The 14,166-nt window shown below is 41.8% G+C and overlaps 1 protein-coding gene across 7 annotated transcripts in view; it reads right to left on the bottom strand.

Annotated features, from left to right (window-relative positions):
- LOC140200139 (TPR and ankyrin repeat-containing protein 1-like) overlaps positions 1-14,166 on the bottom strand; it is a 152,534-nt gene that overhangs the window by 118,218 nt on the left and 20,150 nt on the right. For all 7 annotated transcript variants that reach the window (XM_072263029.1, XM_072263010.1, XM_072263039.1 and 4 more), the window contains 2 exons: positions 8,848-8,982; positions 1,281-1,395 (listed from right to left, as the gene is read on the bottom strand). In XM_072263029.1, the coding sequence (XP_072119130.1) occupies positions 1,281-1,395; positions 8,848-8,981 (249 nt within the window). In that variant the 5' untranslated portion in view covers position 8,982. The remainder of the gene's footprint in view (positions 1-1,280; positions 1,396-8,847; positions 8,983-14,166) is intronic.

The raw sequence follows: 14,166 nt of genomic DNA on the forward strand, positions 1-14,166 counted from the left end.
AAGGCCATAAGATATAGGAACAGAATTTGGCCATTCAGCCCATCGAGTCTGCTCCACTGGTCGATCACTACTGATTTATTTTCCCTCTCAGCCTCATTCTCCTGCCTTCTCCTCAAACTTTTGCATGTTTACTAACCAAAAACCAATCAACTTTAAATAAACATAATGGCTTAATAACAAAGCCACATATGGTAATGAATTATGGATTCACCACTCTCTGGCCAAAGAAATTCCTCATATCTGTTCTGAAGGGATGCCCTTCTATTCTGAGGCTGTGACTTCTGGTCCCAGTCTCTCCCACTAATGGATACATCCTCTACACATCTACTCTATCTAGGCCTCCAATATTAAATAGGTTTCAATGAGATCCTCCCCTCATTCTTCTAAACTCCAGCGAGTACAGGTCCAAATACTCCTCAAACATTAACCTTTTCATTCCCAGGATCATTCCTGTGAACATCCCCTGTACCCTCTGCAATGCCAGCACATCCTTTCTCAGATACGGGAGCCCTAAACTGCTCCCAATACTCCAAAAGTTTTCTTAAAAAATGCCTTATAAAGTCTCAGCATTATATGCTGGCTTTTCTATTCTAGTTTTCCCCAGATGAATGCTAACAATTCATTCTTCTCCCCTTATTACTGACTCAACCTGCCAGTAAGCCTTTACGAAAATGTGCAGTACAACTCCAAGTCACCTTGCACCTCGGATTTCTTATATTTTTCCCTTTTAAATAAATTACCTTTATTTCTTTTGCCAAATTGCATGACCATACACTTCCCTAAACTGTTTTGCATCTTCCAGTCCTTTGCCCATCCTCCTAAACTGTGCTTCCGCAAATCCCTTACTCCCGCAACACCACCTGCTCCTCCACATTTAATGTGAAATGTAACAGACCCAACAACAACGCCTGCAGAACACTGCTCATCATCAGCAGCCAACTAGAAATGGCCTCCTTTATTCCCAGTCTTTGCCTTGTGCCAGTCAGTCAATCTTCTGTCAATGCTATCACCTTTCCTGTAAAACCATGGACTTTTGTCTTATTTAGCAACGTCTGGTCCAACACCTTGTTTAAAGCCTTCTGAAAAACAACATCCACTGACTCTAACTCATTGCTCAGAAATAAAAAAAGCATTATAAATGCGTTTTAAAAAACTTACTAACCTTAAGTATAAACACAGGCATTCTGCTTACCTTGGTGAATTGGTCATTTTAAAACCATGAATGACGCCATGAGCTAAAGTGAAGTAAAAACCATAAATGCACAAAAACACTTGCTTACCTTAATATAAGTATGGTCCATGGCAGTAGCACAGTGAGCAGATTGAAGAGCTTCTTGCCACAATTCCAGGTTATAAAGGGCATTGGATTTGTTGCAGAAGAGCACAGCTAACTCCCTATGAACAGAAAACACGCATTAAACGTATGTCTGAGTGAACACGATAAAACATTCAGCAATTATAAAAGCAACTTCACCTTTAGCTCCATCTAGTTTACAATGACATTTACTCTCTATTTCAGCAGCAGTCCATGTTTTTTTTATGGAGACATTGAGAATTAAAGCATGCAATAAAAACCCTTCCACCCAACTGATTTCTAATTCCTCTTCTTTCAGCTGCTTATCACCTTATTTATACTTTCATATTGTGTTTACTTCAAAAACACATTCCCAGAACTCTCAGTACTTTAAAGCCTGTGCTGCATACCCATTTCCTTCCTAAACATAGTTCCAATACATTAGAGCAGAATTAAATTTGCACCCCATACACCAAATAGTTATTTACTATAAGCTTATAAAGGTCCATCATTAGAATTCACCTTTAACATTGCACATTTTTCATGAGATCAGCATGAAGCTAGCAACTCAGCCTCGTAAAAAAAAGGCTAAGGAAACGGTAAAGGTTGCCGCCCAATGCACCACAAGGTGCGGAGAGGAATAACAATAGAAGGCAGGTAGCAGTGGTCTTTATGACATTTTCTGGCTGTAGTCCATGATCCATTCTGGAACCTATGCTGTTTGTGATATACAGTGGATTCTGGTTAATCAGGGCAGTCGCTTATTTGGCACAACTCTTAAAAGACTAATCAAGAAAATAGCCAGGATTCCCTGACACTATGCCGCTTAATTGGGGCAGGAGACTTGCTGAACAGTTTCTAACTAGAGTTAATCGCATTCTTGAGTGTGGTTATTAGACACTACACCTCACTTACAGTGAACAGTTTTTAAAAACAGAATCAGTTACATATATTTCTGTTCAAAAAGCAGTGACGTTTGACACCAATAGTTGGCGAGAAATAAGCAGTAAGACAATTCAGAACTGTTTTGTTCAGTGTGGTTTCACGCATTTAGACTTGGGAGATGCCAGAAACAACCGGGAGTGAAAATGAAACAATTTCACTATTTCGACAGTTAGGAACAACGAAGAATTTGAAGGTATCTATTGACGATCATTTTGAATGTTACAATGAAAATGAAGATTTGGAGGATACAATCTTCGATAGCATTGTATGAAAGTAGTCTATTATCTGCACTAGGTGTTTGCTCTGATTTTGATCATTTACAGTCAAACAAAAGAACACGCCAGCATATCTGGATGAATTCCTCTGTAAATAACTATTAGGAATTGTTATAGATTTATAGTACTGTAGTAGTATTGGTAGATTTCAAATTTGCTCTCAATTTCATTTAAATACACGATTTGCTACTTAGTTAAAAAGCATTTTGTCTCTTTTGTACCTGAACTATTTCTATGAAACTTTGGTTCGCATTAGGACCAGTACATTTGGCCCATTTAAGTAGCTAACCCAATTATCCAATTAACTGGAATCAATCATATATAAATGACTTTGGTGAAAATGTAGATACATAGGTAGTAAGTTTACAGATGATACCAAGAATGGCATTGTGAATTGTGTCCATTAGACAGAGCAAAACGTATATCAGATGCAGAGAAATGGCAGGTGGATTTTAATCTGGCTAAATAGGAAGTGTGTTCTTGACAAGGACAGGACACAGTTAATGGCAGGACCCTCAATGGTTTTGACATAGATCTTTGGTCGGGAGGGGGTGTGTCTCCAAGTCCATAGCTCCCCAAAACTGGCTCCAGAAGTTGATAGTCCAGTTAAAGGTGGCGTACAGTATGCTTGCCTTTATTATTGAGATTACGTTGCAGCTTTATAGAAGTCTGGGTAGGCCACTTCTGCAATATTGCATATAAGTTTGATTGCCTATTATAAAAAGTATATGGAGGCTTTGCAGAGGGAGCTGCCTAGATTAGAGGTCATGTCCTATAACATGAGATTGGACAAACCCGTGGTCTTTTCTTTAGAGCAGCGGAGGTTAAGGGAAGGCCTGATAGAAGTTTATAAGTTTACAAGGGGCATAGATAGTGAAGATTGTCAATATTCCCCCCCACCCCCAAGATAAAAATCTGTAATACTAGAGTGCATGCATTTAAGGTAAGAGAAGGCAAGTTCAGAGGACGTGTGTGGACCAAATAGTGGGTGCCCGGAATGTGGTCGAGGTGTGATGGTGGAGGCACTGTAGAATCTCTTAGACAAATGTGCAGAAAATTGAGGGATTTTAGGCATTGTTTGGGCAGAAATGATTCATTAGGCATTTAATTACTAATTTAATCAGTTTGGCACAACAATGTAGGCCAAGCCACTTCTTCCTGAGCTGTTCCATTTCACATCTATTAGAACCATAGAACATTACAGCACAGAAACAGGCCTTTTGGCCCTTCTTGGCTGTGCAGAACCATTTTTCTGCCTAGTCCCACTGACCTGCACCTGGACCATATCCTTCCATACAGCTCTCATCCATGTACCTGTCCAAGTTTTTCTTAAATGTTAAAAGTGAGCCCGTATTTATCACTTTGTCTGGCAGCTCAATCCACACTCCCACCGCTCTTTGTGTGAAGAAGCCCCTCAAATGTTCCCTTTAAACTTTTCCCCCATCACCCTTAACCCATGTCCTCTGGGTTTTACAGAAGATAAAACCACTTCCTCAGTCTTGGTCCATAGCCTTGCAAGTTGCAGTGCAATAATGATACAGACAGCAGTTAATTTTTGTTTGGCTCCACCACCTTTCATGTAGCAAATCCTACACCAGTCTTCGGAGAAAAATGTTCTTTCACCACTTACTTAGGAACAAATGAGCAGGGAGATTGCACCAAGTAGCCAGAATAATAGTAAATCAGTGTATTATTTCACATGGTCTAAGGTACAATGAAAGCCTTTGCTTTGCATGCCATCAATACGCATTACTCTGAGGTAGTAAAAGCGAAAACAATGGTAATGCAGAATGGTACTGTTACAGTGAAAAAACAGTGAAGGCACACAAAGTGGGCAAGGCTGTAGTGAGCTAGAATTCCTCATATAGACTGGGACTGCTATTATGCAAAGGGTGTGGATAGGGTGGAATTTGTTTTGTGTGTTCAACAAAGTCTCTTCATGTAACATATAATGAGGTCCAACTAGGAAGAGAGAAAATTTTGATTTAATCTTGTGAAATAGGGCAGGAACAGGGACTGGGGTGTCAGAAGGGGAGCACAGTGGGCATAGTTCTATTAATTTTAAATTAGTTATTGAACAGGAAAGTGCTGGACCACAAGTTAAAATCCTAAAAACAAATTTTGATGGTACTGGACAGGAACTTGTGCAAGTTGATTGAAGTCAGGTGTTCACAGGCAAAGCAGCATCTGGCAAGTGGTTAGCTTTTACAAGTGAAATAGGAGATTAAGATCTGATTTGCCTGTTATAGTGGAAGGGTAAGGCTGGCAGGAATAGTGAACCCTGGATGATGAAGGATATTGAGACACTGATCAGGAGCAAGAAGGAATGGGTCATGTGTAAAAGAATCTCTGAAGCAGTACAAGTGCTCAAGGGATATAGTTAAGAGGGAATCAGAAGGGGAAAAAAGGGGTTATGAGAAAGTATTGACAGAGAATATTCAGGAGAATCTAAAGATATTGTATGTATGTCAAAGGAAAATAGTATCTAGGGAGAGAATAAGGCCCCCAAAGACAAAATAGACATCTTTGCATGAAGCCGCAGGAGATGGAGGAGATCTTCAATGAGTATTTCTCGTCTGTTTATACTGTAGAGAAAGATATGAAAACATCAGACCTTGGGATAGCTAATGGGAAGGTCTTACAAACAGTCATGACTGGAGATTTTGATGTTTCTAGAGCAAAATGTTTATATTATAATTTTCCTCAGAAAAGACTATGTGATAAGTTGTTTACATAAACTTTATTTTATGTATCGCATGGTAGTGGGTGATTTGGAATCATTTATTTGGTTGTGCAACTTAAGTCTGAGAAGTGAGATCTAAAGGTACAGCAAAACTACCACAGTAGCAGAATCAATTTTTCCAAGGAGGAGAATGTATATATTGCCCCTTACATCAGAAATACTACATGGTAACTAGTTTTATACATCTTTATGAAAATCATGGTACTGAGTCATTTAGAATTTTTAAAAATTGTTTTACTTAAAGTATGTTTGAGAAGATAGACCAAAATGTATAAAGTAACAACCACTATCAAAGAGTTTCCAACAGCAAAAAGCATACATTGCTACTTTCTTCAGAGACACTAGTGGTAATGTCTTGAAGAACGTTAGTACATACATATCATGGTAATGAGTGGTTGAGGATCATTTATTTAGTTGTGCTACTGAAATCTGTAAAATTAGGTCCAAACATTTAACAAAAAGACCATATTATCAAATTATATTTTTCCAGAGAAAATTGAACATGTTGCCACTTTCATGAGAAAAACACCACATGAAAACTTTATGTATATCATATTACTGAGTGAATTGGAATAATTGATTTTGTTATGCAACTTAAACCTGAGAAATTTGATACAGATGTTGAAGAAAAACACTACAGGAAACGAGGGAGAAAATTTCAGGAGTTCTGGGTGAGGGATATGCATCAATAAGGATGGTTGAAGTTCAATGTACATTTATTATCAACTATGTACATTATACACCTTGCGATTCATCTTCAAACAGGCAACCACAAAACAAAGAAAACTAAAAGAACCTGTTAAGATATAGACTGTCAAACACCCAAACATGCAGAAAGAAAAAGAAATCATGCAAACAATAAATACAAGCAAATAGCATTTTGAACTGAAGTCCACAAAGCAAGCCTGTCCTCAGACCCTTAGTTCAGCACAGAGCAGAGAGAGCAGCGTGCTCAACCAGCTGATCCCTTGTCTCCAGCTCCAGTCTTCACAATCTATTAAAACAACCGTTTCAGTTGCTTCAGTATGGTCTGGGATCTGAACCCTGCCGCCCTGAACACGACCTTGCCGATACAGTGCGGCGCTTAATTCAAATGAACCCCGGGTCTTCTCTGCTCTTAGCAATGAGCCTGCTGCTTTGCCTCACCTCGATCATGCCACATTGAATTGCCAAGTTCAAAGGGAAGTCACAGGCTTTTGTTTGAGATGCTCGTTTGCCAGAAAAAGAGTGATTAACAAAGTATTTAGTTGTTTTTCTTGTTTCATTGGCCACCAGCCATCTTAACTAGATTTGTTGGAAGACTGGAGGATGGGTAATATACCTTCACTTAAGGGCTGCAAAGAAAAATAAGATGCAAACTATAGACCAATTAGATGAACATCTGTGATAAGCCAGATACCAGAAGAAATTCTGAGGGATAAAATATACAAACATTTGTAAAGAAAATGGCTGCTGATCAGAAATGGGATTATCAGAATTTACAGAGGAACCTTGATAGCTGGGTAATTGGGCCAAGGAATGGGAAACGGGAAATGGTATTTAATTGATGAAGTGTTGCATTTGGGAAAACAAATAAAGGAAAGCGATTCACAATGAACAGTAGGGCCCTTTGGAGTGTTGTAAGGATCTAGAAATACAAATAAATGGTTCGCCAATAGTAGCATCACAGATAGTCATGTTAGTGGAGAAGGTTTTTTTTGGTATAGTGGCCTTCATCAGTCAGGACTTTTGAGTATGAAGTTGGGATGTTACATTGCAATTCTACAAGACACTGATGTGAGGTTGTATTGAGAATATTATGTTTTAGTTTTGGACACCCAGCAATAGAAAAGATGCCATTAAGCTAGGAAGACAGCAGAGGAGATTTAAGAGGATCCTGCTGGGACTCAACGGATTCTTTTCACTGGAACATAGCGGAACAACAGGTGATCTTTTTGAAGTGTAATAAAATCATGAGGGGCACCGATAGAGTCAATGTGCAGAGTCATTTTTCCAGAATCTAGAACTAGACAGCACAAGAGAAGTATCTTTTGCCCACCTTCATTTTTGACACTATGCTACAGCTCAAGAGCATTTACTGGACTTCAATTCCCTCACTGATTCCAACTGCTTCTTGAATGCTACAACTCTTTTCACTGATGGTATTACCACAATGCTGTTAGGCACATTGCTCCAGGATTTAGATCCCAGAAATAATGAAGGGACAATATATTTATACATTTGGATGACATTTGATTTAGAGGGGAAAATGTAGATGTGTAGATCTGTAGAGGTGCAGTTCAGTGTAGATCACCTCTGTCTTTATCAAACACGGGAGTTCATTTGGTAGTTGTAGTTGAAACACTGCTGTCATAGTGCACTGGCTGACAGGGTGGTGGACGCAGTTCCAATCAAGTTCTGGATTTTGTCTAGGGAGTTATTAAACTGTAATGTTGATGGCGCTACATTCGTGTGGCAAGTAGGTAATATTCCATCACCAGTTACTTAGACTAGGCAGATGGTGCAAGAGCTTTGGGATTTCAGGATAGGTAGGCAGTAACCTACTTTTATAGCTACAGTGTTTATTCATTTCAATGCCGTTCAGTAAACAGAAATAATTATATAAATTTCCCCAAATGCTTACTTTTTTAGATGACTGGGCAATGTACTGAATCATGTATGCCCAACAATACAATGAAAGGTGTTACAGAGTCATAAACGGCCATCAGCCCAACAAGTCTATGAAAACCAAGGTGATCACCCAGCTCGTCCCAAATTCCTGCATTCAATTCCTATCCCTCCACATACCTATTCAGGTGCTTCATAAATAAAACTACTGTGCCTGCCTTAACCACTTCCTCTGGCAACTCGTTCCTTAAACTTAACACCATACGTGTGGAAAAAATTGCCCCCCCAGGTCCCTTGTAAATCTTTTCACTCACCCTAGATCTATGCCCCCTTGCCCTGAGGGGAAGACGATTTCCAAGGCTCTCACAGCTTTAAGCATTACGATAAGGTTATTCCTCATTCTCCCACATTCCAACGAATAAAGGCCCAGCCTGGTCAACTCCCTGTATCTCAGGCCCTTAAGTACCAGCAATATCCTTGTACAACATGCTGCAGGGATTCAGCAAGTCTATGGATGGGAATAAACACCTAATGCTTCAGGTCGAGACCCTTCATCACGACATCCTTTTAAATCTTTTCTGCACTAACCACGACCTTCCAATGACAGGTGACCAAAATTGTCCATAGTACTCCAAGTGCAGCCTCATCAATGACTTAAACAAATGCAGCAACATCACAGCTTCTATATTCACTGTCCTGACATGCTGTTCCACTCCCTTTCCTTCTGCTGAAAACCTCACTTCACAGTACTTGCGTTTGCTCAGCAAATACTATACAGTCAGGTAGCTAATTCAGTCAGCAGGCCTGGAAAATGTCTGTTCAGGCCCACATGCACTCGTAGAGGAGGCACAAACATAAAATGGAAAACATAAACCAGCAATCCTTTCCAAATCAACTCTGCATTGGAGTAAAATTTGGATTGGAGGCTTATGTTGGAAATCACATGTAATACTCACAAAGTTAAAAAAAAAATATTTTTTTACCTTCCTTCTGGTTGCCAACGTTGAAGGATTTGCAGAGCCGCATCATACCTTTGGAGTGCAACGTGATATTTCTTTTGCTTAAATGCTTCATTTCCAAGGAATTTTAGGTGTGTTGCAAATGCAATCTGATCCATTCTGTAAGAAAAGAAAACACTTGCACAGTGTAACTGTGAGACAACACACTAGTATCTCAAGGTTACGTATGGTGACATGCAGGTACTTTGATAACAAAATTTTACTTTGAACTTTAAAAGAATGCGGAGATTTATGACGATGTCACCAGGACTCGTGGAGCTGAGATTGACCAGGTTGGGATTTAAAAAAAAATATTGGTGTGTAGGAGAATGAAGGGTGATCCTATACGTGCATGATAAAATCATGAAGGCCATAGATAGGGTGAATCCACACAGTCTTTCTCCCCCTAGGGCCGGGGAATCAAGAACAAAAGGACACACGATTAAGGTGAGAGAAGAGGGCGATTTAAAAGGACCCAAGGGACAACATATAGTGCCTTGAAAAAGTATTTAGCCCCCAAAACTATTTTCATATTTTACTGTCTCATTTTCTAAATTTAAAGCATATTGAAGTAGGATTTTTGAGCTAATCTACAAAACATTGTGCATCATGTCAAATCAAAAGAAAAATTCCAAAACCAGTCAATAATTTAGTAAACATTAAAAACCAAAATTGTGAGCTGAAGTAGTACAAATTCCCTTTCTAATTACCAGACAAAATTTCCTCCAGTGCAATACTCCATATTACCTAACAAACTTGCCCAATTTGTTGATGTAGAAAACTGGAGAAACATCTGAATAAATATCTCCTCTGTCTGGGTCCAAAAATATGGTAAATTTTCAACAGACCAAACCAAAATGAGGACAAAAGAGCATTCAAGACAAGTAAGGTAAATAATAATAGAGAAGCACAAATCTGTGGAAGGATACATGACCATCTCAAAGACACTAAACATACCTTGGAGCTGAGTGCAGTCCATCATTAAACCACAGCAATACTGACCAGGTCAGGCTGCCCCTCCAAACGTAGCCACTGGAGAAGAATGGCAGTTATAAGGGAGGCCACTGGGATGCCTACAGTCATTCTGAGTGAGCTGCAGAAGTCAGTGACTGCAACTGGAGATGAAGTTTACATCTCCACAATCTCCAAGGCATTGAACAAAAAGGGTATTTATCAAAGAGTAGCAAGGAGGAAAGAAAAACATGTCCTTGCCTGTAAAGACACTGCGTCACTTAGAAGATACTGTAAAGATTGGAAGGTCTTGTGATCAGTTGAGACTGAAGTGGATGCGTACGTGCAGCATAAATCTAATACTGTATTGCGCATCAGCCAGGTAACACCATCCCTACTGTTAAGGGGATGCTTTTCAGCAGTAGGGACTGGAAACTTGGTCAGGAATGATGGGAAGATGAATGCAGCTAGCCTCTGCCAGAAAAGATTAAACTGGGGAGGACATTCATCTTTCAGCAGAACAATGACCCAAAGCACATTGCCAGAGCAACATAGGAATGATTTCATAGAATTATACAGAACAGTACAGGCCCTTCGGCCCACATTGTTGTGCCGACCCTCAAACCCTGCCTCCCATATAACCCCCCACCTTAAATTCCTCCACATACCTGTCTAGTAGTCTCTTAAATTTCACTAGTGTATCTGCCTCCACCAATGACTCAGGCAGTGTATTCCATGCACCAACCACTCTCTAAGTAAAAAACCTTCCTCTAATATCCCCCTTGAACTTCCCAACCCTTACCTTAAAGCCATGTCCCCTTGTATTGGGCAGTGGCGCCCTGGGGAAGAGGCACTGGCTATCCACTCTATCTATTCCTCTTAATATCTTTTATATCTCTATCATTTCTCCTCTCATCCTCCTTCTCTCCAAAGAGTAAAACCCTAGCTCCTTTAATCTCTGATCATAATCCATACTCTCTAAACCAGGCAGCAACTGGTAAATCTCCTCTGTACCCTTTCCAATGCTTCCACATCCTTCCTATAGTGAGGCCACCAGAACTGGACACAGTACTCCAAGTGTGGCCTAACCAGAGTTTTATAGAGCTGCATCATTACATCGCGACTCTTAAACTCTATCCCTCGACTTATGAAAGCTAACACCCCATAAGCTTTCTTAACTACCCTATCTACCTGTGAGGCAACTTTCAGGGATCTGTGGACATGTACCCCCAGATCCCTCTGCTCCTCCACACTACCAAGTATCCTGCCATTTACTTTGTACTCTGCCTTGGTTTTTGTCCTTCCAAAGTGTACCACCTCAGACTTCTCTGGGTTGAACTCCATCTGCCACTTCTCAGCCCACTTCTGCAACCTATCAATGTCTCTCTGCAATCTTTCACAATCCTCTACACTATCCACAACACCACTAACCTTTGTGTCGTCTGCAAACTTGCCAACCCAGCCTTCCACCCCCACACCCAGGTCATTAATAAAATTCACGAAAAGTAGAGGTCCCAGAACAGATCCTTGTGGGACACCACTAGTCATAACCCTCCAATCCGAATGTACTCCCTCCACCACAACCCTCTGCCTTCTGCAGGCAAGCCAATTCTGAATGCACCTGGCCAAACTTCCCTGGATCCCATGCCTTCTGACTTTCTGAATAAGCCTACCATGGGGAACCTTTAGCCTTACTAAAATCCATACAGATCACATCCACTGCACTACCCTCATCTATATGCCTGGTTACCTAGAGCTCTATCAGGCTTGTTAGACATGATCTGCCCTTCACAAAGCCATGCTGACTGTCCCTGATCAGACCATGATTCTCTAAATGCCCAAAGATCCTATCTCTAAGAATCTTTTCCAACAGCTTTCCCACCACAGATGTAAGACTCACTGGTCTATAATTACCCAGACTATCCCTACTACCTTTGTTGAACAAGAGAACAATCGCCTCCCTCCAATTCTCCGGTACCATTCCCGTAGACAACGAGGACATAAAGAACCTAGCCAGAGGCTCAGCAATCTCTTCCCTTGCCTTGCGGAGTAGCCTGGGGAATATTCCATCAGGCCCTGGAGACTTATGTATTTTAATGTATTTTAACAACTCCAACACCTCCTCTCCCTTACTATCAACATGCTCCAGAACATCAACCTCACTCATATTGTCCTCACCGTCATCAAGTTCCCTCTCATTGGTGAATACCGAAGAGGGTGGTCAATATGTGGAATAAGCTGCCAGAGAAAGTGGCTGAGGCAGCTCCATTAATAATACGTACAAGTACTTGGAGAAGTACATATTGTGCGAGCATTTGGTCCATAATGACAAAACCAGAAAGCGTGTTAACTCAACAACCATTTTATTGTGATAAACACAAAACAGACAGGCACCATGACTGGGAGAGTGAACCCAACCAGTCTCTCAAGACGGGGAGGTGACCATCACACACCCTGGTTACAGTTAGAGTGACCCACAAATACACAAGCAAATAACTGTGGGGCAGTTAAACAAATGCAGGGGCAGGCTGTCGACCACGCCCCACCTCAGAACGTCACACTGCCCCCACCCCAGGGGTTAGTCATCCCCAGCAACCCCAGAGTCCACAGCAAAGTCCAAAAGTTCTGGTGGGCGTGGACGCTGCCACCTGGTTGTGTGATGCAAGAGGCAGGACAACCGGAGTGCCATCTCCTCCCTTCAGCCTCGCCGGGTTAGTGATGGCCAAGGGCTGACACGATGCCAGTTGGTCCCGGTGCAGCACGACTGCCTTCCGCCGCACAGGCAACCGCACCTGATATACCACATCAGAGATGCAGTTGAGCACCTCTCTCGACCCTTTCCAGTGGCTTCCAAGCCTGGGGGATAGTCCCTTCTTCTGGGAGGGGCAGTCAACCCATGCTGGGCCCTGACCATGAACTGCTGCATTGGCACCCTAGACCGGCGGCCCAGCCCCTTCTGGAATCTGGAAGCGTCGCAGCAGCGCACGAACAGCTCCAAATCCTGCCTGTACCCAAGCCAGTAGAAGCGTTCACACAGCCTGCCCCAGCGTCTTTGCGACCCTGAAATGGCCGGCCCCACCAGCCCATCCACCGACTGCAGCACCATGACGCAGAACCCCTGGGAGACCAGCTGCAAGAGATGTCGGTCACCATCGGACAACTGCCACCACCTGAACAGCAACCTGTCGGGGACCTCCAGCGTTCCCCACTGCGAGTACAGGGCTTTGGTCTCTGGATCCAGGGCAGAGGCCTATGCCCACTCCAGCTGTCGTCCCACAGTTAGCCATCCCCTTACCTGGGCCAATATCGGATCACTCACCTGATCGCTGCACAGCTGCTGGTCTTCTCAATATTTTTATTAATTGCTTGCACAGACGAATACAAAATACATTATGATATTATGCAAACAGAAAGAAGGTTGAAATGCCCCATATCTATGTGTAGTAAATTAACCATAATACTGAAAAGGTATATTTTATTCTAATCTAAAGGAAAATCAAAACCCCATAACAAAAAGAGAGAAAAAAAAACAGCTGTTCCGTTAAAAGAAAAAAAAATCTTGGACATATAGTCGTAAATTCAAACATATAATAGCCATCATCATTGCTGAACAAATCAAAGACTGTGAAAGTAGTTTCAAAAAGGTCCCCATAATGTAAAAAGAATCTTGTCTAGGTATAGAAATAGAACACCTAATCTTCTCTCGATTTAAACATGACATAACATCAATCAACCAATGGGCATGAGCAGGCAGAGCGGCATCTTTCCATTTAAGCAACAAAACTCTTCTGGCTAAAAGAGGAATAAAGGCCAAAATATGCAAATCTTTCAGCTTAAGAGTAACACACATCAAAGTTGCTGGTGAACGCAGCCGGCCAGGCAGCATCTCTAGGAAGAGGTACAGTCGACGTTTCGGGCCGAGACCCTTCGTCAGGACTAACTGAAAGAAGAGCTGGTAAGAGATTTGGAAGTGGGAGGGGGAGGGGGAGATCCAAAATGATAGGGGAAGACAGGAGGGGGAGGGATGGAGCCAAGAGCTGGGCAGGTGATAGGCAAAAGGGATATGAGAGGATCATGGGACAGGAGGCCCAGGGAGAAGGAAAAGGTGGGGGGGTGGGGGTGGAAAACCCAGAGGATGGGCAAGGGGTATAGTCAGAGGGTCAGAGGGAGAAAAAGGAGAGTGAGAGAAAGAATGTGTGTATATAACTAAATAACGGATGGGGTACGAGGGGGAGGTGGGGCATTAGCGTAAGTGAGAGAACTCAATGTTCATGCCGTCAGGTTCGAGGCTACCCAGACAGAATATAAGGTGTTGTTCCTCCAACCTGAGTGTGGTTTCATCTTTACAGTAGA

The sequence above is a fragment of the Mobula birostris genome, chromosome 1 (genome assembly GCF_030028105.1).
Source record: "Mobula birostris isolate sMobBir1 chromosome 1, sMobBir1.hap1, whole genome shotgun sequence".
Lineage (NCBI taxonomy): Eukaryota > Metazoa > Chordata > Chondrichthyes > Myliobatiformes > Myliobatidae > Mobula > Mobula birostris.